Source organism: Patella vulgata, chromosome 5 (genome assembly GCF_932274485.2).
Source record: "Patella vulgata chromosome 5, xgPatVulg1.2, whole genome shotgun sequence".
NCBI classification, from domain to species: Eukaryota; Metazoa; Mollusca; class Gastropoda; family Patellidae; genus Patella; species Patella vulgata.
Genome location: NC_065883.2, coordinates 43545420 through 43573220, shown reverse-complemented (window position 1 = coordinate 43573220; position 27801 = coordinate 43545420). Strand labels below are relative to the sequence as shown.

Genomic DNA, 27801 nt, shown 5'->3' with positions numbered 1-27801 from the left:
TATTAAAATTAGGGAAACGAAAAAGCCTATTGAATTTCAGCAATTTCCGTTTATTACTTCTAGAGTTATGGCCCTTGTTTCACTTTGTTTAACCTTGTGAACGCTCTAACCCCAAAAGTTATCATCCTATCTTTCTGAAATTTATATGCATTATTTAAATTAGTGAAACGAAGAAGCCTATTTAATTTCAATAATTTCCGTTTATAATGTCTAGAGTTATGGCCCTTGTTTCGCTTTGTTGAACCTTGTGAACGCTGTAATGCCAAAAGTTAATATCCGATGTTTGTGAAATTTATATGAAATATTTAAATTAGGGAAACGAAGAGGCCTATTGAATTTCAGCAATTTCCGTTTATTACTTCTAGAGTTATGGCCCTTGTTTCACTTTGTTTAACCCTGTGAACGCTTTAACCCCAAAAGTTATCCTATCTTTCTGAAATTTATATGCCCTATTTAAATTAGTGAAACGAAGAATCCTATTTAATTTCAATAATTTCCGTTTATAATTTCTAGAGTTATGGCCCTTGTTTCGCTTTGTTGAACCTTGTGAACGCTGTAATGCCAAAAGTTAACATCCGATCTTTGTGAAATTTATATGAAATATTTAAATTAGGGAAACGAAGAGGCCAATTGAATTTCAGCAATTTCCGTTTATTACTTGTAGAGTTATGGCCCTTGTTTGACTTTGTTCAACCTTTTTAATGCTCGATTGATGAAAGTTATCATCCGATATGTATGAAATTTATATGCATCATTTAAATTTGTGAAACAAAAAAGCCTGTCAAATTTCAACAATTTCTGTAGTTACTTCCAGAGTTGAGACTCTTGTTTCAATTTGTAGAACCATGTAAACCCCCAACAGCAAAAATTATAATCTGATCTGTATTGAACTGTCTTGTAAAGGCCCCCAATTACCTACAAAGGAATAAATATGCGACAACCCTTGTTGACCGCTCGGACGATTTAGCCGCTGTGGGCGTATGTTTCGTTGCCTGGCAACCTATCTTTTTCTTTAAATGTCACATTTCCAGGCTTTGCTCTCAAACACAAAGTGATCCAATGGGCAGTTTTAGCGAAATAAGCAGAGTGGAAACAGAAAAAATAAATAATAATATTAATCTGAAAAAAAACCCACTAGTGTTTCATACAAGATCCACAGTGTGAAACCCTAATAAGTATTACTGCCACAAAACAAACGGGTGAATTTTCCTTCACTGGACATTTCTAACCGAATGCAACCAATTTGTCGATCACCTGTATAGGCCTATTCGATATGCAAGTGTCCCATAAAGTCATAATGTTTATGTTCTGAGGTAGCAAAGGACAGCTGTCTAGTCGTTCGAACGGGATGAAAAACTGAGGTCCCATGTATGCATTGCTGTGCACGTAAAAGATCCCTTGTCAGTTGGAATTCGATATGAGAGTAGGCCATAGTGCCGCTGCCTGGGCAAAATTTCCCTCATAGCACACTGTATGACATATTCCAGGCTTCATTAGCCAAGTATAGGAACAGAACTGTAAGATGTTAAACCCTATTTCATCTCATTTCATTTATGTTCTGAGAATGGGACAATGTCAAAATAAGTGAAATTTACAAGAGAATAATGGAACTTCTAGGAGTAAAGGTTCGACGAATAAACCTATGGGATGAAAATTCCAGGTACGTCACTAAGTTTTTGCCATTTCGATTAAAGATTTAAGAAATTGCAAGGAATTTTCTAGTCGAAGTTTCAGCAGGAGCAAACAGTAGGCTATCTACTGGTATATGGGAATGTAAAAATCATATCATTACCAGTCATTATGTACAATGTAGTCCGGTCGCTAAACCCAATAGTTCGAGCGAACCTGGAAATTGTATACAAAGTTTTTTTCAAGATTGATTTTAGTAGCCTAGGGTATTCTCTTTCAGAATATGCCGGGTGAACCTCAGTCACCCTTGAGCGTTTTGAGAAATTCAAGATGGCGTCCAAGATGGCCGCCATTTCAATTTATCCCCTATAACTCCCATAGTATTTAGTCTAGGGTGATAATGTTGGTGTCTAACCGTATGTTTTTGGGGTCAAGGAATACACTGGAATCATTTATTATGTTGTGGAGTGATTAGATGATAGTAAAATCCAACATGGCGGCTAATATGGCCCCTTAACCATTTAGCGGCGATTGGGAGCGATTATTTCACCAAACCTAGCTATGTCTAGAGAGAAGCTATATATTTCAGGACATAGGTGCATAAGACGGATACGATGACACCACATACATGACTACCAGTGGCTATTTTTTTTAACATTTTCGAAAAAAAAAAACCCAAATTCTACCCGCAAAAGACGAATATGACTCCCAAAAATAGGTAATATTCAGTTTAACCCTTTAGTCGTGTTTCCGGCTGCAACCTGCGGCGGCACAAGCGCAAAATAATGTACATTTTAAGCCATCCCTAGTGCAGCTACAAGCACGCCTACTACATGGGTTGTCACTCTTGCATCCGCATCTGATGAGCCGCATGACAGACTCCGGAGCAAGTTGATTATCAACTGGAAGGGTGACCGGTTGTAATGTTTTCAATTTAGTGTCCTTCACCCAGCTATACAGTTCCGGATCAAGTTCAGGCGGATTACGATCTTCCAATGAACGCCACACAATATGGGGGGGGGGTGGCTGAATGGTTAGCGTGCGCGCGCTGTATCATAAAGTCTGTCATTGAGTCGACTGGCGTGGTTTCGAATCCCCGGTTGTACGTGACAAGGAGTAGGGTTGCCTGTCCAACCTCGTGGGTTTTCTCCGGGTCCTCCGGTTTCCTCCCACTGCTAAAGACCCCTACGCGCAAGCGAATTATGTAAATCACAAAAATTAAACCATATGTTAGTCCCGAAATTACCTAGTTTGTGTCGAGTGGACGTTAAACCCCATTTCTCTCTCTCTCTCTCGCCACACAATAGCATGGCGATGAGCTCTTTTTACATTTTCTGCAAATGCATCATTCGTTCCTTCAATTGCTACTCTTTTATTGAAAAAGGCTTTTACCCACTGATTCTTTAATCTAGAGCTATTTCAAATGCATGTAATTTTATTTGAAAACAATATTAACATTTTTTTGACATTATTGATGTTGTTTTTATCAAGTATGTCCAATTTTATCATTTAAATGTAAAGTCGAATTTTATCTTATTGTCCCCTGCCTTTCGAAGACTATTAAAATGGGTTCGTGCGTCTGTCAGTGTGTCCGTCCGTCTGTCCGTCCCACTTTTCGGGACACAATAACTCTCCTTCTAATTGACCTAGAATGTTCAAACTTGGTGTAGGTGTTTATTAGGTCAATGCCTTGATTGAGTTCGAAGTTAAGCATTTTCTGCTTAGGGTAAGCAATTTGATTGGTTGATGCTTTGGGACACGATAACTTTAGTTCTAATTAAGTGAGAGTGATCAAACTTGGTGTGTAGTTTCATTACATCAATACCTTGACTTAAGTTCGATAATGAGCATTTTCTGCTCAGGGTAAGCAGAGCGATAAGCAATTTGATTGGCCGAGACTTTGGAACACCATAACTCTCCTTCTAATTGAGCTAAAATGTTCAAACTTGGTGTAGGTGTTTATTAGGTCAATGCCTTGATGGAGTATGAAGATGAGCATTTTCTGCTTAGGGTAAGAAGAAATAAACAATTTGATTGGTTGATGCTTTGGGACATGATAACTTTAGTTCCAAATAAGTGAGAGTGATGAAACTTGGTGTATACTTTCATTACATCAATACCTTGATTAAGTTCGATATTTAGCATTTTCTGCTCAGGTTAAGCAGAGCGATAAGCAATTTGATTGGCCAAGACTTTGGAACACAATAACTTTCCTTCTAATTGAGCTAGAATGTTCAAACTTGGTGTAGGTGTTTATGATGTCCATGCTTTGATGGAGTGCGAAGATGAGCATTTTCTGCTTAGGGTAAGCAGAGATAAGCAATTTGATTGGTTGATGCTTTGGGGCACGATAACTTTAGTTCTAATTAAGTGAGAGTGATGAAACTTGGTGTATAGTTTCATTACATCGATACCTTGACTAAGTTCGATGATGAGAATTTTTTGCTTAGGCTTAGGAGCAATAAGCATTTTGATTGGTCAAGACAACTCTGCTTCTAATTGAGGTAGAATGTTTAAACCTGATGTAGATGTTCGTCTTGACTGAGTTCAATGATTAACATAACGAGCTAAAGCTAAGCAGAGATAGGCAATTTCCTTGGTCGATGCTTTGGGACAAGATAACTTTGATTCTATCTTATAGAGAGTGATGAAACTTAGTGGAAAGTTGATAATCAGTTTGATTGCTCGATACTTTTGAAAAAAATAGATGTGCGATTAATTAATATGTGTCATCTATTTATTTTGGGATTTTGGCGGGGGACATCAGTCTCAATGTTGGCTTGTTCTTATACATTTATGTAGCAGGTGTGCACTATAGATCTTTGTAATAATAATAATCATTTAATGTGTAATATTTTTTGTTAGGAACTTATCTGCAATGTTCTATATATTATGGCCTTTAAATGAAAATTATTTTTATAAATTATTTACCGGTACAGTATTTTGTCAGTATCTGTAATCAGTTGGATTTGAATTTTACAGGCTCTCCCATTATACGTTCAACAGTATTAGATCACAGGAATATCAGGTATTTCTTCCTAATAATCATCTGTATAAAGTCTTGTTTCTTGTATTACCATTACTTACATTATTACAATAAGAGAACACGGTTTTTTTTGGATACAATCACTAGTTTTATTTTAAAAGCACGATGTTTCAACAAGTATCCTCTTATCGTTATCAAGCACAATGACATTTAGTGTGTGTGAAATAGCATTATTTAACCTCGCTTCCACAGAGGTGATATCGCAGACTATTACATGTTATATTATCAACGGATTAAAGAAATTAAGGTATCGTTGGGTGGCCCGGGGATTCGACTGTCATATGATACCCATTTCACGCGGATCCTATGAGAGGGCAGCAAAACTGCTCCAAGGATTTTTTTTAAACTTTCCCTATCGAGAGTCCCTCTGGTAGTCTTGTGCATGAATCCTTCCAATAAGACATTAAAATTTCTGGAATAGGTAACATAACGTACTGAAAATCGAAAAAAGTTGAAAAATCGTGAAATTTTGGAAAATGCTCTATTACTTTATTATTTGAAAAAAAATTTTACAAAAAAGTTACATATTCAGATAGCTGACGTAATTACGATTCTAACGATGTATAATATGTATTAAAATATTTAAATTTAATTTTCGATATATTGACATTTTTGCATTTTTGGCACTATTTAACATAGGATTTCCCAGGGGCATTTTATCTGATCAGACAATGTAATATATCATTACATAGCCCTGTGACTATTTGATAAGCCAATCCGGTTATTAAAACTATCCCGACAATAATCGCCATACCGGAAGTATGCAAAAAACAAAGAAAAAAGGTTTAAAAAAAATAGCGCACTTGCGAAAAACTTGATTGCTCCATCAGATTTTACCAGACCAAAAGAACTAAAGTATCGCTGGATAGCCTCATTAATGGACTATCATATGACATCTGAATGATACGATTTAGATGGCTAGAAAATAAATTATGGTACACCAAAAATCTAGTGTTTTCCGTTTTGGAGCATTTTGAGACGCCATTTTCTCGAAAACGAAAACTACGATTTTTCTTAAACTTCTTTTACTTAGAGTCCTATCGGAGTCCAAAAATAAAAGCATTGAAATAATATAAGTGGTCCAAAAAGAGCCTCAATCTTGGAAAAAAGTTGAAAAATCATTAAATTACTGTAAATGCTCTTCTATTTTTCTTTCTTTGGAGAACAGCTGAATGGATTTTTCTGAAACTTCTTGTACAGAAGGTTAGGTAACCAAACAACTTGTTAAAACTATCCCGAGAATGATCCAAAAACTATCGAAAAAATATCCGATATTTTGAGAAAAAAACCCCATAAAAAGTGAAAAAAATGGTGGTCTTGCGAAAAAAGTTATTACTACGTAAGATTTCACCGAATCAAAACAACTAAAGTGTCATTGGAGAGCCCGAACAATGGACAATCGTATGACATCTAAATGGTAAAAATTCGCGGGTTAGGCAATATATAATTGAACGCTGAAAATCTATTATTTTCCTTTTTGGACCCTATTCAGACGCTTTTATCTCGAAAACTTCTCTTATTTCCTTTCTTATACTTCTGTTACTTAGAGTCCTAACGGTGGTCTATGGTGTGATTCCAAATATAAAAGCCTCAATATAGTATAAATGGTCCAAAAGGGCCACAGTCTTTGAAAAATTCGAAAAATCGTTATATCTGTAAATCTGCTTCTAATGGTATAAGGGAGGTAAAACTGTCCAATGGATCTTTCTGAAACTTCTGGTACAGGAAGTTAAGTTCCCATACCACTTGTTAAATCTATCCCGATAATGATCCGTAAACAGGAAGTAGTCAAAAAAATATTCGAAAGCAAATATTATTTTTTAAAAAAACTGATATAACTAAAAGAGTGTGCCCCTTAAAGGCGCACAAAATGTTGGGAACAGTTTTTTTAATTTCGATTTCATTTTCGACCAAATTCGATTAAGAGGTGAAAAAAGGTGTAAAATTGAGCTATTTACAACCCATTCAGGCTTTTCAGATTTTCAGATATTTCTACGTAACTTTTATAAACTTGTAGATATAATCTATACGAAGAAAATGTATGTTAAAATTAGTTTGTAATATAAGCAGTTACCTAGAAATGGGCAATTTTGCATAAGTCACTGTTTTCGTTATTTTGCCTGTAAAATAGTCAATTATTATTGGATTTTCACAAAAGTGACACCATTTGATTCAAAAAGCAAGTATGCGTCGTATCAAATTGATTACAATTTAAAATTGACACCGGCAGTGACGACATTTTGTCAAAAAGTGCATTTTTAACTTTTAAAATCAATATTTTTTTCAAACAAGAATTATTTAATATGTATTAATAATTTTAATTTTTTGTTTACATTCACATATTAATATAATCCATAAGGTCATATAGATTTCACAAAATTGTTTCTAACTTGTTCAGTTGCGGAGAAATAGGCGATTTTCAACAGGTCACTTTTCAAGGTTTTTGGTCCATAAAAGTGTCAATTATTATTCGATTTTCATAAAATTTTCACTGTGTGATACCTAATGCCATTTGATACAAGTAATTTAAGATTTAACGTCATTTTGGCAAAAACTGTATTTTTAGCCTTCAAAACAGATATTTTATTCAAATGAGTCTAATTTGTAATGTTATTTGATTCCAATCAACAAATAGATTAAACCCATACGATCATACAGATACCAGAAAATGGTTTCTAACTTGTACGGTTGCAGAGAAATAGACGGTTTTATACAAGTCACTTTTCAAGGTTTTTGGTCTATAAAAGTGGCAATTATTATTCGATTTACATAAAATTTTCACCATGTGATGCCTTATGCCATTTCTGATTTCATAAAACTAATTGGACATTTTCATTATCACCGGAAATACTGTACACTTACATGTAACAAATGTATAAAATGAATTGATATTGCTGGATTTGGTTGATTCGGCGTCCATTTTATTTGATGTGTGCAATGCTTATGTGGAAACCTGTTTAATGGTTTCATTGGTACCGGATGACATATGTTTAGGGTAACGTGGCACCGGTGAAACCGTTGTCATATAAATATATTTGATATTTAAAAAAAAAAGTCTAGTTATTATTATTATTATTATTATTATTATTTACCGCAGGAGCCTTTTTCTCCATGATCGAAAACAGATATCGATGTGGGGTTCAATTTTCTCTCTGGAAACCATGTGGTGGTTACTCGAAAAAGTATTTTTGAAACTTCTGCGCCGACCGGAAGTGGCCGAATTTTGAACGTTAGCAATAAATCAAAAATCGGCCGTGGTTTCGCAAATTCTTTACCTATTTTAAAACAATTCACATTTTTGGAAACCCTAAATCTTTTTCGAGACAATGGCTATCTCACATTTTTCAATTTCGAACATTCATCTATGACTTTTGTCTTTCGAAATTTGAAAATACGTTGTTTAAGAGACAATTTTTTTAATTTTTCAAAATTTTCAAATTTGACCTACATTTTTGGATACCTGAAAGCAATCCGATTCCAGGAATATAACTTTCATTCAGAGTTATCACCCTTTATTTTTCGAATTTTTTCGAAATTTCTGCCCATTTTGTGTGCCCGAGTTTCGTTTTACGGCCGAATTGACGTTTCTGAAACTTATGGGATATGAAGTTATAGTCCAAAACCAACTGATAAAACTATTTCGACAAGAATCCTTAAACCGGACGTTGTCGAAAAAATGTCCGATATTTTGAAGAAAACGCAAAAAATGGGTGCTTTTGGGAAAAAAATGATTTCTTCACCCGATATCAACGGATTAAAGAAATTAAGGTATCGTTTGGTGGCCCGGGATTCGACTGTCATATGATACACATTTCACGCGGATCCTATGGGAGGGCAGCAATATATGACATTCTAAAAATCAGGTATTTTCTGATTTGGAGCGTTTTTGAACGTCTGTATCTCGAAAACTGCTCCAAGTATTTTTTTTAAACTTTCCCTATCGAGAGTCTCTCTGGTAGTCTTGTGCATGAATTCTTCCAATAAGACATTAAAATTTCTGGAATAGGTAACATAACGTACTGAAAATCGAAAAAAGTTGAAAAATCGTGAAATTTTGGAAAATACTCTATTACTTTATTATTTGAAAAAATTTTTACAAAAAAGTTACATATTCAGATAGCTGACGTAATTACGATTCTAACGATGTATAATATGTATTAAAATATTTAAATTTAATTTTCGATATATTGACATTTTTGGGAAAATGCTCTATTACTTTATTATTTAAAAATGTTTTTACAAAAAAGTTACATATTCAGATAGCTGACGTAATTACGATTCTAACGATGTATAATATGTATTAAAATATTTAAATTTAATTTTCGATATATTGACATTTTTGCATTTAACAGAGGATTTCCCAGGGGCATTTTATCTGATCAGACAATGTAATATATCATTACATAGCCCTGTGACTATTTGATAAGCCAATCCGGTTATTAAAACTATCCCGACAATAATCGCCATACCGGAAGTATGCAAAAAATGAAGAGAAAAGGTTTAAAAAATAGCGCACTTGCGAAAAACTTGATTTCTCCATCAGATGTTAGCAGACCAAAAGAACTAAAGTATCGCTGGATAGCCCCATTAATGGACTATCATATGACATCTGAATGATACGATTTAAATGACTAGAAAATAAATTATGGTACACCAAAAATCTATTATTTTCCGTTTTGGAGCATTTTGAGAGGCCTTTTTCTCAAACACAACAACAACGTTTTTACTCAGAGTCCTATGGGTGGACTATGGCGTGAGTCCAAAAATAAAAGCATTGAAATAACATAAGTTGTCCAAAAGAGCCTCAATCTTGGAAAAAAGTTGAAAAATTCTCAATTTATTGAAAATGCTCTTCTATTATTCTTTGTTTTGAAAACACCTCAATGGGTGTTTCTGAAACTTCTGGTACAGAAAGTTAACTATCCAAACAACATGTTAAAACTACCCCGACAATGATCCAAAAACCGGAAGTAGTCGAAAAAATATCCGATATTTTAAAAAAAAAACCTTAAAAGGTAAAAAATGGTGATCTTGCGAAAAAAAGTGATTACAACGCAATATTTCAACGAATCAAAACAACTAAAGTGTCATTGGATAGCCCGAACAATGGGTGATCTTATGACATCTCAATGGTAAAAAATCGCTGGTTAGGTAATATATTATGAGATGCTGAAAATCTAGTATTTTCCTTTTTGGAGCCTATTCAGACGCTTTTATCTCGAAAATTACTCTTATTTCCTTTCTTAAACTTCTGTTACTTAGAAACCTAACGCTGGTCTGGGGTGTGAATCCAAATTTAAAAGCCTACATATAGTATAAATGGTCCAAAAGGGCCACAATCTTTGAAAAAAGTCGAAAAATCGTTATATCTGTAAATCTGCTTCTAGTGGTGTAAGGGAGGTAAAACTATCCATTGGATCTTTCTGAAACTTCTGGTACAGGAAGTTAAGCTCCCATACCACTTGTTAAATCTATCCCGATAATGATCCGTAAACAGGAAGTAGTCAAAAAAATATTCGATATTTAAAAAAAAAAAGACAGTAAAAAAATCGGTGCTCTTGGAACAATCAGGATTTCACCGTCGGGTGTGACCGGATCAAAACATCTAAAGTATCGTTTGGTAGCTCGATAAATCGGCTATTGTATTACACACTTCCTGTCTATTTCCTGAAAGCCGGTTCAGTGCTGCTTGCAGGTCTAGTTATTATTATTATTATTATTATTTACCGCGGGAGCCTTTTTCTCCATGATCGAAAACAGATATCGATCTGGAGTTCAATTTTCTCTCTGGAAACCATGTGGTGGTTACTCGAAAAAGTATTTTTGAAACTTCTGCGCAGACCGGAAGTGGCCGAATTTTGAACGGTAGCAATAAATCAAAAATCGGCCGTGGTTTCGCCAATTCTTTACCTATTTTAAAACAATTCACATTTTTGGAAACCCAGAATCTTTTCCGAGACAATGGCTATCTCACATTTTTCAATTTCGAACATTCATCTATGGCTTTTGGCGTTCGAAATTTGAGAATACGTTGTTTAGGAGGCAATTTTTGTAATTTTTCAAAATTTTCAAATTTGACCTACATTTTTGAATACCTGAAGGCAATCCGATTCCAGTAATATAACTTTCATTCAGAGTTATCACCCTTTAGTTTTCGAATTTTCTGCCCATTTTGTGTGCCCTAATTTCGTTTTACGGCCGAATTGACATTTCTGAAACTTATGGAACATAAAGTTATAGTCCAAAACCAACTGATAAAACTATTTCGACAAGAATCCTTAAACCGGAAGTGGTCGAAAAAATGTCCGATATTTTGAAGAAAACGCAAAAAATGGGTGCTTTTGGGAAAAACATGATTTCTTCACCCGATATCAACGGATTAAAGAAATTAAGGTATCGTTGGGTAGCCCGGGGATTCGACGGATCCTATGAGAGAGCAGCAAAATATGACATGCTGAAAATCAGGTATTTTCTGATTTGGAGCGTTTTTGGACGTCTGTATCTCGAAAACTGCTCTAAGGATTTTTTTTAAACTTTCCCTATCGAGAGTCCCTCCGGTAGTCTTGTTGTGCATGAATCCATCCAATAAGACATTGAAATTTCTGGAATAGGTAAAATAACGTACTGAAAATCGTAAAAAGTTGAAAAATCGTGAAATTTTAGAAAATGCTCTATTTATTTATTATTTAAAAAAAAAATTACAAAAAAGTAACATATTATTATTCAGATAGCTGACGTAATTACGATTCTAACGATGTATAATATGTATTGAAATATTTAAATTTATTTTTCTATATATTGACATTTTTGCATTTTTGGCACTATTGAACATAGGATGTCCCAGGGGCATTTTATCTGATTAGACAATGTAATATATCATTACATAGCCCTGTGGCTATTTGATAAGCCAATCCGGTTATTAAAACTATCCCAACAATAATCTCCATACCGGAAGTATGCAAAAAATGGAGAAAAAAGGTTTTAAAAAATAGCGCTCTAGCGAAAAACTTGATTTCTCCATCAGATGTTAGCAGACCAAAAGAACTAAAGTATCGCTGGATAGCCCCATTAATGGACTATCATATGACATCTGAATGATACGATTTAGATGGCTAGAAAATAGATTATGGTACGCCGAAAATCTAGTATTTTCCATTTTGGAGCATTTTGAGTCGCCATTTTCTCGAAAACGAAAACTATGATTTTTCTTAAGCTTCTTTTACTCAGAGTATTATCGGTGAACTATGGCGTGAGTCCAAAAATAAAAGCATTGAAATAATATAAGTGGTCCAAAAAGAGCCTCAATCTTGGAAAAAAGTTGAAAAATCCTTAGATTACTGAAAATGATCTTCTATTTTTCTTCCTTTGGAAAACAGCTGAATGGATTTTTCTGAAATTTCTTGTACATAAACCTGTTAGTAAAACTATCACGACAATAATCTCCAGACTGGAAGTATTCAAAAAATGGGAAAAAAAGGTTTAAAAAAATTGGCGCTCTTGCGAAAAACTTGATTTCTCTGTCAGATGTTAGCGGACTAAAAGAAGTAAAGTGTCGTTAGATAGCCCCATTAATAAACTATCATATGACATCTGAATTATACGATTTCGATGGTTAGAAAAAAATTATGGTACGCCGAAAATCTAATATTTTCCGTTTTTGAGCCTTTTAAGACGCCTTTTTCTCGAAAACGACACCTACGATTTTTCTTAAACTTTTTTTAAATCAGAGTTCTATCAGTGGTCTATGACGTGAATCCCAAAATAAAGGCATGGTCTATGGCGTGAATCCCAAAATAAAGGCCTTAAAATAATATAAGTGGTCCAAAAAGAGCCTCAATCTTTGAAAAAAGTAGCAAAAATCCTTAAATTACTGAAAATGCTCTTCTATTTTCTTTGTTTTGAAAACAGCTCAATGAATGTTTCTGAAGCTTCTGGTACAGAAAGTTCAGTATCCAAACAACTTGTTAAAACTATCCCAACAATGATCCAAAAACCGGAACTAGTCGAAAAAATAATCAGATATTTTGAAAAAATAAACGTAAAAAGTAGGAAAAAAACTGGTGATCTTGCGAAAAAAATAATTACTACGCCAGATTTCACTGAATCAAAACAACTAAAGTCTCATTGAATAGCCCGAATAATGGACGATCTTATGACATCCAAATGGTACAAATTCGCTGGTTAGGCATTATATTATAGGACGCTGAAAATCTAGTATTTTCCCTTTTGGAGCCTATTCAGATGCTTTTATCTCGAAAACTACTCTTATTTGATTTCTTAAACTTCTGTTACTTAGAGTCCTAATGGTGATCTAGGGTGTGAATCCAAATTTAAAAGCCTCAATATAGTATAAATGGTCCAAAAAGGGCCACAATCTTGGAAAAAGTCGAAAAATCGTTATATTTCTGGAGATGCTTCTAATAGTGTAATGGAGGTAACTAGTCCTAACAAGATGGGCTCTGACTAGCATTTATTTGCTAAATATCATTAAATATGTGATAATGGTCTTCTAAATTTCCTTTCTTTTAAAAACTGTAAAATGGATCTTTCTGAAACTTCTGGTACAGGAAGTTAAGTTCCCATACCACTTGTTAAATCTATCCCGACAATGATCTGTAAACTGGAAGTAGTCGAAATACATACGTTATTTTAAGAAAAAAAACAGTAAAAAATTGGTACTTCTGTGAAAATCGCGATTTCTCCGTCGGGTGTCACTGAATCAAAACAAGTAAAGTATCTTTGTTAGCTCGATGGATCGGCTATTGGATGACACTCTTCCTGTCTGATTCCTGAAAGCCGGTTCATTGCTGCTTGCAGGTCTAGTTATTATTATTATTCTAATTCCATTTTGATTAGATCTCAGCAACTGCTTGTTGCATCGTTACGATTTCTTCGGTTTTACTGGGAAAGTGGGTGTGACTTAGAGGATAAAGCTATTTTTGAATGTTCTGCGGCAATGTGAAATGTCCGATATCACCGAAGTTATCGTTTTTAAAAATATTGTAGTTATTTTAACAATAATCGTTGGATTTTAACTTTCGATACAATTTGGCATAGTAGGAGACAGGGCACATAGCTACTCTACTTTTGATTTTTGATTTTCGGCAAATCTTCGCAGATATTGGGCACCAAATTAAGGCACGGAATTTTGAAAATTTAAATTTTTACAAAATTTTTTTTTTATTTATGAATATTTTTGGATTCTTGTTTTACACAGAATTAAAGAGTCATTTGATTTGAGCAAAAATGTCAATTTTTTTTTAACTCAGTAATTTTCCTTGGCCGCCATTGGCTAATTCAGTTTTTCAATCCTAGATTAATTATTTATTGTTCGATTTGTTTAAAACAAAGTTCATATGCCCCGTTGTCTCAATTGTCATTTTTTTTTTACCGATACAGTTATCTGTCGGCACCGAAAGTGGCGTAATTTTACCAAAAACTATAATTGACAGTTTGGTACCACTTTTTGAAAGCAAATATTATTTTTTTTTAAACTGATATAATTAAAAGAGTGTGCCCTTTAAAGGCGCAAAAAAATGTGAACTTAGTTTTTTTAATTTCAATTTTATTTTCGAGCAATTTCGATTAAGAGGTGAAAAAAGGTGTAAAATTGAACTATTTACAACCCATTCAGGCTTTTTAGATTTTAAAATATTTCTACGTAGCTTTTATAAACTTGTAGCTATTAACCATACGAAGAAAATGTGTTAAAATTAGTTTGTAACATGAGCAGTTACCGAGAAATGGGCAATTTTGCACGAGTCTCTTTTTATGCTATTTTGCCTGTAAAAGAGTCGATTATTATTGGATGTTCATAGAAGTGACACCATTTGGTGCGTAATGTCAATTTTGACTAGGTCAAACCAATTTAACAGTTTAAATGTCACCGGAAATGACGTAGTTTGGGCAAAAACTGTATTTATAACCTTCTAAACAAATAATTTATTCATATCAGTCGTATTTGTTATTTATTTAAAATTTTGATATTTGATTCCAGTCAACTAATAGAATGAATTCTTTAAGTGGCATTTAGCGATCAGGGAACAAATTAACAGAACACAGTTTTTATGGGATACAATCACTAGTTTATTCTAAAAGCACGATAACGATAAGAGGATACTTGTCGAAACGTCGTGCTTTTAGAATAAACTAGTGATTGTATCCCATAAAAACTGTGTTCTGTTAATAGAATGAACCCATACGATCATATAGATAATACAAAATGGTGTCTAACAAAATAGGTGCTCTTGCGAAAATCGTGATTTCACCGTCGGGTGTTACTGGATCAAAACATCTAAAGTATCGTTTGGTAGTTCGATGAATGGGCTATTGTATAAATCTAATAGATCAAGATGAAAGCTCCTTCTAATGACGCAAAATATATCTTGCTTAGTTTTTTTTATTTTGGTTTTGTATTGATTGAAAGGTGAAAAAGGTTGTAAAAATGAGCTATTTACAATGAATTCAGGCTTTCAATATCTTAAAATATTTCTTGACAACGTTCATGAACCTGTAGCATTAATCCATACGAAGAGAATGTATGTGAAATTTAATTTGTAATATGCGCAGTTACCGGGAAATTTTGCATGCGTCACTTTTCACGTGAACAAGCCTGTGAACAAGTGAATTATCATTAGATTTTCAATATTCTTTCACCATCTGATGCCTAATGCCTATTTGGACTAGGTCAAACCATTTTAACACGTACACTGTCACCAGAAATGACATCATTTGAGCAAAAACTGTTTTTTTAGCCTTCAAAACACATATTTTATTAAAATGAGTCGTATTTGTTATTTATTTAAAATCATGATAATTGATTCCAATCAACAAATAGAATGAAACATTAAGATCACACAGATACCACAAAATGATTTTTAACTTGTATGTTTGCAGAGAAATAAACGATTTTCATCAAGTCACTCTTTCATGGTTTTTGGTCTATAAAAGGGGCAATTATTATTCGATTTTCATAAAATTTTCACAATGTGATGTCTTATGCCATTTATGATTTCATAGAACTAATTTAACATTTTCATTATCACCGGAAGTACTGTCATTTTGGCAAAAACTGTATATTGAGCTATCAACACAAACATTTTTTTTAAGTGAGTTATATTTATTATTCGTTTAACATTATGATATTTGACTCCAATGGACTGATAGTTTGAATCAGTACGATCATATAGATGTCCAAAAATTGCTTCTAGCATCTTCCCTTGTCGGGAAATATTCAATTTTGTCAGGATCACTTTTTAAGATTGGAGGGTTGGGTGGCCGAATGGTTAGCACGTGCGTGCTGTATCATAAGGTCTGTCATTGAGTCAACTGGCGTGGTTTCGAATCCCTGGCTGTACGTGACAAGGACTAGGATCGCCTGTCCAACCTCGTGGGTTTTCTCCGGTTTCCTCCCACTGCTTGTGGACAGTCTAGAGGCTAAAGTTAATATCCGATTGACTTTAAATTTATACACAGTGTTTAAGGTCATGAGACGAAGAATCCTATTGATTTTCAGCGATTTCCGATAATTATTGCCAGAGTTATGGCCCTTGATCACTTCAATAAATCTTGTGGACGCTCTAGAGGTGAAAGTTAATATCGGATTGAACTTAAATTTATACACAGTGTTTAAGGTCATGAGATGAAGAAGCCTATTGATTTTCAGCCATTTTCGATAATTAATGTCAGAGTTATGGCCCTTGATCACTTAAAAAAATCTTGTGGGCGCTCTTGACTATAGTTCAAAGTTAATATCTGATTGACTTTAAATTTATACACAGTGTATAACGTCATGAGACGAAGAAGCCTATTCATTTTCAGCGATTTCCGATAAATACTGCCAGAGTTATGGCCCTTGATCACTTTGAAAAATGTTATGGACGCTCTAATAGAGGCCAAAGTTAATATCTGATTGATACACAGTGTTTAAGGTCATGAGACGAAGAATTCTATTCATTTTCAGTGATTATCAATAATTACTGCCAGAGTTATGGCCCTTGATCACTCGAAAAAATCTTGTAAATGCTCTAGACCCTAAAGTAAATATCCGATTGACTTTAAATTTATACACAGTGTTCGAGGTCATGAGACGATGAATCATATTGATTTTCAACGATTTCTGCCAAAGTTATGGCCCTTGATCACTTTTGAAAAATCTTGTGACGCTCTAGAGGCTAAAGTTATCATCCGATTGACTTCAGATTGATACACAGAGTTTAAGGTCTTGAGACGAACAAGTATGTTGATTTTGAATGAATTTTTATGACTTGAACAGCTAAAACCATGATGTTAAAAGTTTCGTATACTAAACGTTAGCATGGGGCAGAACTTATAAAAACCAACTTAAAGGGGAAGACCAACGATTTTCAACAAGGTTTCCATAAACCTTAAATATATATTGATAAATAATCCCCTCTGTAGCACAAGCAAAAATGTTTTTGTAAGCGAGAAATTAATTTTTATTAAAACAGGAAGTGACATAGTTGGTTCAACACGCCCACGGGGCTCTATAGTAAGCATACAGATTTGGCATAAGTTTACTACTGTATTCTGTTCACGCGTCGTCCTTTCGCCAAAAATCTGATCAAATGGGCTGTTTATTAGGATATTATAAACACAAATTGATGGGGTTTTTTTTAAAGTTTAGTACACAAAGCCGCCCCGTAAATTCACTCATACTGAACAGTACGCTGTGTTTCAATTCACGCCACATGGCTAATTGTTTATATCACGTGGTTTGATTGACAGCTTGCAAGTGACATGTGTTTCGTCTGCTTCGATGTTTTTGTGCTTGCTGACGGCGTTTTTCAACATAAACAGACCAAAATTATGGGCATGTGAGACATATAATATAGTGCATTTTGGCACATAATGTCGACGTGAATGGCTTTTCCTTTTTTCTTCCATTTCCTCTTGAGAATGCCTGGGCTCAAATGTTTATACGGCATTACTGTAGACCAATAGAAGAGATATTTTATTTTCCAATACGTTGGTGTCTGACGTTGACATACTTTGGAATTTTATATATTTATTTGAATATATATGTGCCACAAGTCCGTTGAAATAAATAAAAACACTGTCAGCAGATTCAGCATGCACATAAAAATTCAAGGAGACGAAACCTCACTTGCAAGCTGTCAATCAAATCACGTGATGTAAACAATTAGCCATGTGGCGTGAATTGAGGCACAGCGTACAGTTTAGTACTAGTAGGAGTGAATTTATGCGACGGCTTTGTGTACTAAACGTTAAAAATACATAAATTTGTGTTTATGATATCCTAATAAACCACCGATTTGATAAGATTTTTAGCCAAAGGACGACGCGTGAACACAATACAGCAGTAAACTTGTGTCAAATCTGTATGCTTACTATAGAGTCCAGTGAGCGTGTTGAACCAACTATGTCACTTCCGGTTTTAATAAAAATTAATTTCTCGCTTACAAAAACTTTGCTTGTGTTACAGAGGAGGCTATTTATCAATATATATTTAAGATTTATGGAAACCTTGTTGAAAATCGTTGGTTTTCCCCTTTAATGAGTTGTTATTATAAATGTTTCATTACCGAAAAAAGCTAAAATATTCGACAACTCTTGTTGCTTGTTGACTGCCGGACAATTTAGCTGCTGTCGGCGTATGTTTCGTTGCCTGGCAATGTATCTTTAGAACCTTGTGAACCCTCAAACGACGAAAATTATAATATCATCTGTATGAAATTCTCTATTAAATGCCCCAAATTACCTACAAAAGAATAAATATGCGACAACCCTTGTCCATCTCCCGGACAATTTAGCTGCTGTGGACGTTTGTTTTGTTGCCAGGCAACCTATCTTTTTTGTTACCATTATAGTTTCCTGTCGGCACCGGAAGTGACATTTTTTCCAAAAACTACAATTTTGACAGTTCGGTACCACTTATTGAAAACAAATATTATAACTGAAAGTGTGCACCCTTTAAAGGCGCACAAAATGTCGGGCTCAGTTTTTATACACATGGACGTCCACCCACAACTGTTTGTGAACACTCTACAGGTCACAATTCTTATCCGATTTCAACGAAACTTGAAATATAGGTTTATCTCCCCAAGATCTCGGTTCCTTTCGATATTGGCATGTATCGGACCGTAACTTTATGGATTATGGCCCCTGATTGTACGAAAAATAGCGTTTTTAGCTTGTGAACACTGTAGAGGTCACAATTTTTTATCCGATTTGGTTTAAACTTGGAATGTATGTTTATAACTAACAAATCTCGGTCCCTTTCGATATTCGCGCATAACGGACCATAACTTCCTGAATTATGCCCCCTGATTGTACGAAAAATTGCGTTTTTAGCTTGTGGACCCCATAGAGGTCACAATTTTTATCCGATTTAAAAAAACGTGTGAATATATCACAGTTACACCCTATGGATGGTTGAGCTCGAATTTCGTAAAAATCAGACCAAAATTGCGAGACAAAATGGCTGCCCCTCGTACGCAAATAGTGTAAACATCTAGTAAATCAAGGTTGTGGACCCTCTAGCTTGTTCTCTATCCATCTGTTGCAAAATGTGGGCGTATCCTGCCTGGCAGCCGCTGGTTTTAATTTTGATTTCATTTTCGGGCTATTTTGATTAAAAGGTGAAAAAGAGTGTAAAATTAAGCTATTTACAACCAATCCAGCGTTTTCATACTTTAAAATATTTCTTTGTAATTTTCATAAACTCGTAGCAAAAATCTATACGAAGAAAATGTATATGAAAATTAATTTGTAATATGCGCAGTTGCCGAAAAATGGGCAATTTTACATACGTCATTTTTCACGTTATTTACCCTGTAAAAAAATCATTTATCATTTGATTTCCATTTTTTTTTACCATTTGATGCCTAATGCCAATTTTGACGAGGTCAAACCATTTTAACATTTACAGTGTCACCGGCAATGACCTCATTTGGGCAAAAACTGTATTTTTAGCCTTCAAAATAGATATTTTATTCAAATGAGTTTTATTTGTAATGTGTTTAAAATTATGATATTTAATTCCAAGCAACAAATAGAATGAACCCATACGATCATACAGATACCACAAAATGGTTTCTAACTTGTGCGGTTGCAGAAAAATAGACTTTCTACAAGTCACTTTTCAGGGGTTTTGGTCTATAAAAGTGGCAATTATTTTTCGATTTTCATAAAATTTTCACACTGTCATGCCTTATGCCATTTATGATTGATTTCATAGAACTAATTTAACATTTTCATTATCCCTGGAAGTAATGTCATTTTTGCAAAACTTTATGTTTAGCCTCGAAAACAAAACATTTTTTTGAAGTGACTTATTTTTATTATTCGTTTAACATTATGATATTTGACTCCAATGGACTTATAGTTTGAATCAGTACGATCATATAGATGTCCAAAAATAGCTTGTCGAGAAATAACCAATTTTGTCAGGATAACTTTTTAAGATTTTTTAATTTCCCATTAGAAAGTCAGCTAACTTAGTGGTAAGTTGATAACAAATTTTGTCAGGATCACTTTTTTATACGCCCACATTGAAATGTGTTCGTATATTGTCGTCGCCCCCGTCCGTCCGTCCGTCCGTCCGTCCGTCCGTCCGGCCGTCCGTCCGGCGGTCCGGCGTCCACAATTGCTTGTGGACGCTCTAGAGGCCAAAGTTAATATCTGATTGACTTTAAATTTATACACTGTGTTTAAGGTCTTGAGACGAAGCCTACTGATTTTCAGCCATTTTCGATAATTATTGCCAGAGTTATGGCCCTTGATCACTTTGAAAAATCTTGTGGACGCCTTAGAGGCCAAAGTTAATATCTGATTGGCCTAAAATTTATACACAGTGTTTCAGGTCATGAGACGAATAAGCCTATTGATTTTCAACGATTTCCGATAATTACTGCCAGAGTTATGGCCCTTGATCTCTTCAACAAATCTTATGGACGCTCTAGAGGCTAAAGTTAATATCCGATTGACTTTAAATTTATACACAGTGTTTAAAGTCATGAGACAAAGAATCCTATGGATTTTCAACGATTTCCGATAATTACTGCCAAAGTTATGGCCCTTGATCACTTTGTGAGGCTCTAAAGGCTAAAGTTATCATCCGATTGACTTCAGACTGATACACAGAGTTTAAGATCTTGAACAGCTAAATCCATGAAATTAAAAGTTTTGTATACAAAACGTTAGCATGGGGCAGAACTTTATAAAAACAAACAAATTCTAATGGTTTTCTGATAATTACTTCATGAGTTGTTGCTCTTAATCAGATTTTAGTGTATTATAAATGTTTCATTACCGAAAAAAGTAAAAATATGCGACAACTCTTGTTGACTGATCGGACGATTTAGCTGTTGTGGGCGTATGTTTCGTTGCCTGGCAACCTATTTTTAACATATGGTAACACATGGTAACAAATGTATGAATTCAATTGATATTGCTGGGTTTGATTGATTCTGCGTCCATTTTATAACACGTCTGCAATGCTTATGTGGAAATCTGTTTATCGGTTCCATCGGTACCGGAAGCACCGAAAGTGACATAAGTTCAAGGGTAACGTGGCACCAGTGAAACCCGTCATAACTGCTTCGCAGTTCTAGTTTAAATTCTTTCTGATAACTAATAACAAATTTATTAACTATGAAATAAACAGTGGTCCTCAAAATAGTTAATGATAATAAACTAAAGAAGATGTCAACAATTTTTCATCATTGCATACCGTGCTGGTATGAAGCGTCGCTTATCGTGAAATAGTTCCGAATCTTACTACTTCGCGACATTTTTTTCCTTTGTTTATCTAGTTCACTGCTAGTATTGTGTGCCTCTATCATATGAGTAGAACTTTTGGAAAAGGTGGAAAAATATCACATGGTTTGCACGCGATTGGAATGAAGGATGAAAGGGTGGATATTCCTTTGATGTCACGTGATTCCGGCTTCTAGATGGCGATAAAAATTTAGAAATAATTTAGTGATTTGTTGACAAAATGTCAGGCACTAATGAAATAGTACCTAACATTTTCAACTTAGTGTCGGACATGTATTAATAATATCAATAAAAAGACAAATCAGTAATGGACAAAGTGACAGGCACCAGAGGTTTAGTGCCTGACAAAGCCTGAATCTGTGTCTGACATTGTCTGTGACAGATGCCTTATTTCCAGGCTTGTTTATTAAAGATACATTATGGGAGATTTTTATAGAGAGTTGGCCATTCTTTCTATATCAGTTCAAAAATGAATGATGAAAGAAGAATATAATGGAAATTTCAGTCAAATTACTTTATTCTGAACATAGTTATCATCGTTGTAATATTTGACTAGAAATGGTAGTGAAATGTGCCTTCACCTTGGCCGATCGTTTGATTGACAGGCGTTAACTCCACCTACATATCTTGATTATCAAGTAAAGTTTTCAATGGCATGCGGAAACGCTCTACAGCGGCCTCGCTAAGTACACTCTATCATTTAGCCTCGATCTAACTGACGTATTCTCATCAGGTTGCGCCATATTTGAATTAATCAATAAGTGAAATCCTATTTAAATCCGAGCTGTAGCCGAGCCATCCGTGGGTCTACAGAGTTGATTTTGGGCTTGTTGTTTAAATAAAGATCTAATTTATAATTTCTATAACATCTGAAGCCTAAATTAAGACTTGCAATAATCAGATTTTGCTCTTGCATAATGTATGTTTAATTAATAATATTACCAACAAATAAGTTCCCATTAGATGTTTTATTTTTAACTATAGTTCTAAATAGAAATATCGGGAGAATGTCAATTGATTGCCACTGTTGACAGGTCAGGAAGCTACCGCTTTGATGTATCATTCATTACCGCATGAACTAATATAGACATACAGGTGCTGTCCGTGCTAATCGATCACTTTAGGGAATTATATCATAATCAACATTTAAAGTATGATAATCTCGACTTTATTAATTAATGAGACAGCAAATAATTAAGTTCATAGTAGATGGTGTGTATTTTTGATTTCGTAGGAAGCGTGACCCCATTATTACTTCAAAAACACAGCGTTTGTGTTTGATTCCCGCGGTAAAATGTGTAATGGCTTTATATCGACCACTATCAGTATCCCTATCGGCCAATATTATATTTCGCTGTCAATATCTGATATCGGTAAAACGGATAGGTGCCATATCGAACCATCTCTACTAGAGATATAAAGCCCGAAGTCCCTATTAAGTTCAGGTGAATATTTGTGATATTTATAGCTTCTAGGATCTTCCTGGTTTTCTTGTTCTGTTGATTAGCGGTGAGTATCTGGACCTCATTCCATTTAACGAAACAATTCAATAATATTTGCACGAAAGATATTTTTTATAGAAGAAAATGAAGAAATCCCATCACTTGAAATACAGCCCAGATGCACAGGATTTATATTATAAAAGGTAAGTTTCTATTAATAAGTTAGGTAATGTGAAGTTTCGTTTCTGATGTAGCCTTTGAAAAAAAAAGTCTTTCATAAATACAATTATGAACTGAGTATTGTTCAAAATGATATTGACCCTGTTTCATTTGAAAGTGGCCTTTTTATACACCCACATGTTCGTCCGTCCCTTCTGTCTGGCGTCCACAATTGCTTGTGGACACTCTAGAGGCTAAATTTACTATCCGATTGACTTTAAATTTATACAGTGTTTAAGGTCATGAGACGAAGAAACCTGTTGATTTTCAACGATTTCCGATAATTACTGCCAAAGTTATGGCCTTTGATGACTTTGAAATATCTTGTGGATGCTCTAGATGCTAAAGTTAATATCTGACTTTTTACACAGTGTTTAAGGTCATAGGACGAAGAAGTCTATTGATTTACAATGATTTCTGATAATTACTGCCAGAGTTATGGCCATTGATCACTTTTAAATAACTTGTGGACGCTCTAGACGCCAAAGTTAATATCCAATTGACTTTAAATTTATACGCAGTGTTTAAGGTCATGAGACGAAAAAGCCTATAGATTTTCAATGATTTCTGATAATTACTGCCAGAGTTATGGCCCTTGATCACTTTGGGATATCTTGTGAACGCTCTAGACGCAAAAGTTAATATTCAATTGACTTTTAATTTATATGCAGTGTTTAAGGTCATGAGACGAAAATGCCTATATATTTTCAATGATTTCTGATAATTACTGCCAGAGTTATGGCCCTTGATCACTTTGAAATATCTTGTGGCCTCTCTAGACGCTATAAGTTAATATCTGATTGATTTTAAATTTATACGCAGTGTTTAAGGTCATGACACGAAGAAGCCTATAGATTTTCAATGATTTCTGATAATTACTGCCAAAGTTATGGCCCTTGATCACTTTTGAAATATCTTGTGGCCACTCTAGACGCTAAATTTAACGTCCATTTTAATTATAGGGATTTTACATTATTTAAAGCAAATTGTATTGATTATTTATTCCATTTTGATGTTTTTATAAGCCATATTTACACGTTTTGTTAAAATTAATTACAATACAGTTAACGGATTTAATGATCATACGGTTAATGTACTACTGTGTAAAAGTTATTATACTATACTCTATTTAAAAAGACCCTTCGTGATATATTGGAAATAAAATGAAATGGGGTTTAACGTCCTACTGTTCTAATCCGACTGGGATAATGAAGACGGACATACGCCATGCAGTGTGCTATGATGGAAATTTTGTCCGGGCAGCGGCACTGTGGTCAACTCTTATATCGAATTCTAACTGCCAATATATACACGGGACCTCAGTTTTTCGTCCCACTGACGAGGGGAAACCGTGCAGAGATCGAACACGTGACCCCCAGACTAGCGAACCATCGTCTTACGCACTTAGATATGAAACAAAACGTGGCAGGTGAAAACGTACTATAATAAAAGGAGAAGATGATACGAAAAAACAATGAGTAAATAAAACGTGGTATAATAGAATTCAAGGCTGAGATAACCGAACCACGCTGGTGTTACTGCTTCTATACAAACGAAACGTGGTACGCGACTTTGGCTAATTTTTCAACTTACATATGTTGATTATTTAAAACATTTTGATGTTTTTGTAGGCCATATTTACACTTTATCTACGAACAATATAGGCAAAATAGTGTAATCAGGCAAAATAGTGTAATCAGCATATGGACTGTTCACCATATACTGTACCCTATTTAAAGAAAACACACGTGGTATATTGGAATATTGGGTATATGTGAAACATACCGTGGCAGGTAAAAAATAAAATATGAGGATGATACGAAAGTACCATGAGTTGATATGTAAAAAAAACGTGGTATAAAAGAATTCGAGATAACAGTAGCCTACCATTTGTTATCAGTAAAACGGTTTTGATCCTATTATTAACATGAAACTTTGACATGATTTTCGACTGGAAAAGGGCTGAAAACTGGTTGTTCGTAATGGCACAATCCTAACTCTGAAGTAGCTTAACCATTTCAACCCGCGAGTTTGTTGTGTGTGTGTTAAATAGCTTTATTTAATGTCCGATTGTTGTAATCCTTATATTGTTTTATAATAGTTTACCTATGAAACGTAGTACTGTTACATGTATTTCAGTCATTAAATGCTATACTACTATACAATTGTAATATCTGCCTATTGTTCTCTTGTACCACCCTAACACGATACTGTAATATGAGCCTATATATCTATTATACCATGTTTTACCTACTTCCGTTGAACTTTAATAGGAGCCACGGTAGCTAAGTGGAAGATGTTGGCTCACTAGCCCGAAGGTCGCGGGTTCGCTCCAGGTCTTGGTTGGCATTTTCCGACATGGTTTCCTCTTGTCAGTGATGTAGGGCCTGACTAGGATGGGGGGCCTGACAGCTGTCTAGTCGTTGGGATTCTGGGATAGGACGAGAAACCGAGGTCCCGTGTACACATTGGCATGCACGTTAAAGATCCCCTGGCAGTTGGAATTTGATATAAGAGTAGGCCGTAGCGCCGCTGTCTGGGCACAATTTCCCTCATTGCACTTGACGTATGCCCGTATCATTGGCCCAGCCGGAGCAGAACAGTAGGACATTAAACCCCATTTCATTTCATTGTATTTTAATAGAAATCGTGTATTCAATTATGCATTATACCACGTTTTACCTATGAAACGCAGAACTGTTTAACAAACATATTATGTTCTATTAAAGGGCCAATCCCGATAATATTTCGGAGAATAAAACTGATACTTTTGTGTTAAAATCCTCTACCTTACGTTTTAAAACAACTTAAACCCGTCAGTCTTAATCTGGAAGTGGGGACCGGTGCCCCAAGCTGTATTCTGCGGTGTCTGGATAAAACCAAACTTTTATTTTATAATAATAATGTGTAGGTGAAATTTACCTTTCGTTATCATGTACAGCACGTGGGTCATTCACTGTATAAACCTCTAAAGGAACGGGAATCGATTATCAGGTCACCCAACGAAAGAATTGACCCAAAATCTTAAAAGGGTTACGTGTCCGGATAAGCAGTTTTGACGTTCACGTCCAAATGCCTCAATATTTCGAGCTGAAATTTTGAGACAGGGTAAATACACCATTCCTTTCTATTTTGGCGCTTAAATTTCATATGTACTCGGACTTTTATTTTTGAGACTCTGTTCAAATCGGGATAGTCCCTTTAAAATACCAGTGGAACTCCATCTTTTGATGTCGGCACATCATTGTTTGAAATAAGGACGCGGGGAACATGCCAAGCGTACATGAAACGTGGTACTGTTATCTCAGCCATATAAGCTGTATTATTCGCCTGTATCACACCGTTATCTCAGCCATATAAGCTGTATTATTCGCCTGTATCACGTCATTGATATATGTTCTATTATACCATGTTTTACCTATCAAATGCACTACTGACACTACTGTATTAACAAATTATGTGTAGTTAATAGTCATAGGCGAGACATTATGTTATATATTGATATTGCACGAGTGCGCTAGCTTGAGGGCTATATCTATTTATAATGCACTGTCTTGCACAAAACCATTAATCAACTTAAAATACAGACACTACCCAGCACGTGCATTTCTATAAAATACGTCACACAGGTCCAATATTTCAACTAGTATAGATAATGTACGTTTGACACATTGCTCGTACTATCATTTTATATAATGGTTGATGTCACATCTCTATTTTAAATTGATATAACACCTACGCTGACACCTTGGTGCAATATCGATACTGAACTCTTAAATGACCAAGAGGTTAGATGTCATAACGTCATAAAAACCCACGTCATAATCGTCAATAGTGTTAAAATATACATACATTTTAAAGTCATAATATTATTAAAAAAAACAACTGTAGATAGACCCTACATGTAAATGGATGAAATAATCTAACTTTAATGTTATTTTCATAAATATGAATTTTATACCAAAAATTAATTTAGACATTTCATGCACAATTTATGTATATAAAATGGTTAGTTCTATTTTTTTGTCTGGCTCTTGTGAACTAAAAATAATTCATCATGAATCTCTTTTAATGTAAGCTATTTAAGTAGTTCGTTGATTAAGCCTAATTGCTTCTATCACTTATCAGTAGACCTACTAGCCTATCACGTTCTAACGCAAAACTATAAATTTCTACACCACCGATAAAATCTGAATCACTGTCATTCAAAAAGGATGGTAATTATAGTTTTTATACGCCCACATTGAAATGTGGTCGTATATTGTCGTCGCCCCCGTCCGTCCGTCCGTCGGTCCGTCCGTCCGTCGGAAATCGCTGAAAATCAATAGACTTCTTCGTCTCATGACCTTAAACACTGCGTATAAATTTCAGCAATTTCCGTTTATTACTTTCAGAGTTATTGCCCTTGTTTCACTTTGTTCAACCTTGTTAATGCTTGATGAAAATTATCATCCGATATGTATGAAATTTATATGCTTCATTTAAATTTGTGAAACGAAAAAGCCTGTCAAATTTCAATAATTTCTGTAGATTACTCCCAGAGTTGAGACCCTTGTTTCAATTTGTAGAACCTTGTGAACCCTCAAACGGCAAAAATTATAATCTGATCTGTATGGAACTGTCTTGTAAAGGCCCCCAATTACCTACAAAGGGATAAATATGCGACAACCCTTCTCGACTGCCCGGACGATTTAGCCGCTGTGG

General features: G+C 34.7%; 1 protein-coding gene across 8 annotated transcripts in view; it reads left to right on the top strand.

Annotated features, from left to right (window-relative positions):
- LOC126820274 (CDAN1-interacting nuclease 1) overlaps nt 1-27801 on the top strand; it is a 214832-nt gene that overhangs the window by 79722 nt on the left and 107309 nt on the right. For 3 of the 8 annotated variants that reach the window (XM_050548140.2, XM_050548135.2, XM_050548133.2), the window contains 2 exons: nt 4612-4657; nt 23017-23081. In XM_050548140.2, coding sequence (XP_050404097.1) covers nt 23023-23081 — 59 coding nt within the window. In that variant the 5' untranslated portion in view covers nt 4612-4657; nt 23017-23022. Of the gene's footprint in view, nt 1-1558; nt 1661-4611; nt 4658-23016; nt 23082-27801 lie in introns of those variants that run through there. The other 5 variants (XM_050548136.2, XM_050548139.2, XM_050548137.2 and 2 more) reach the window with 3 other exon arrangements.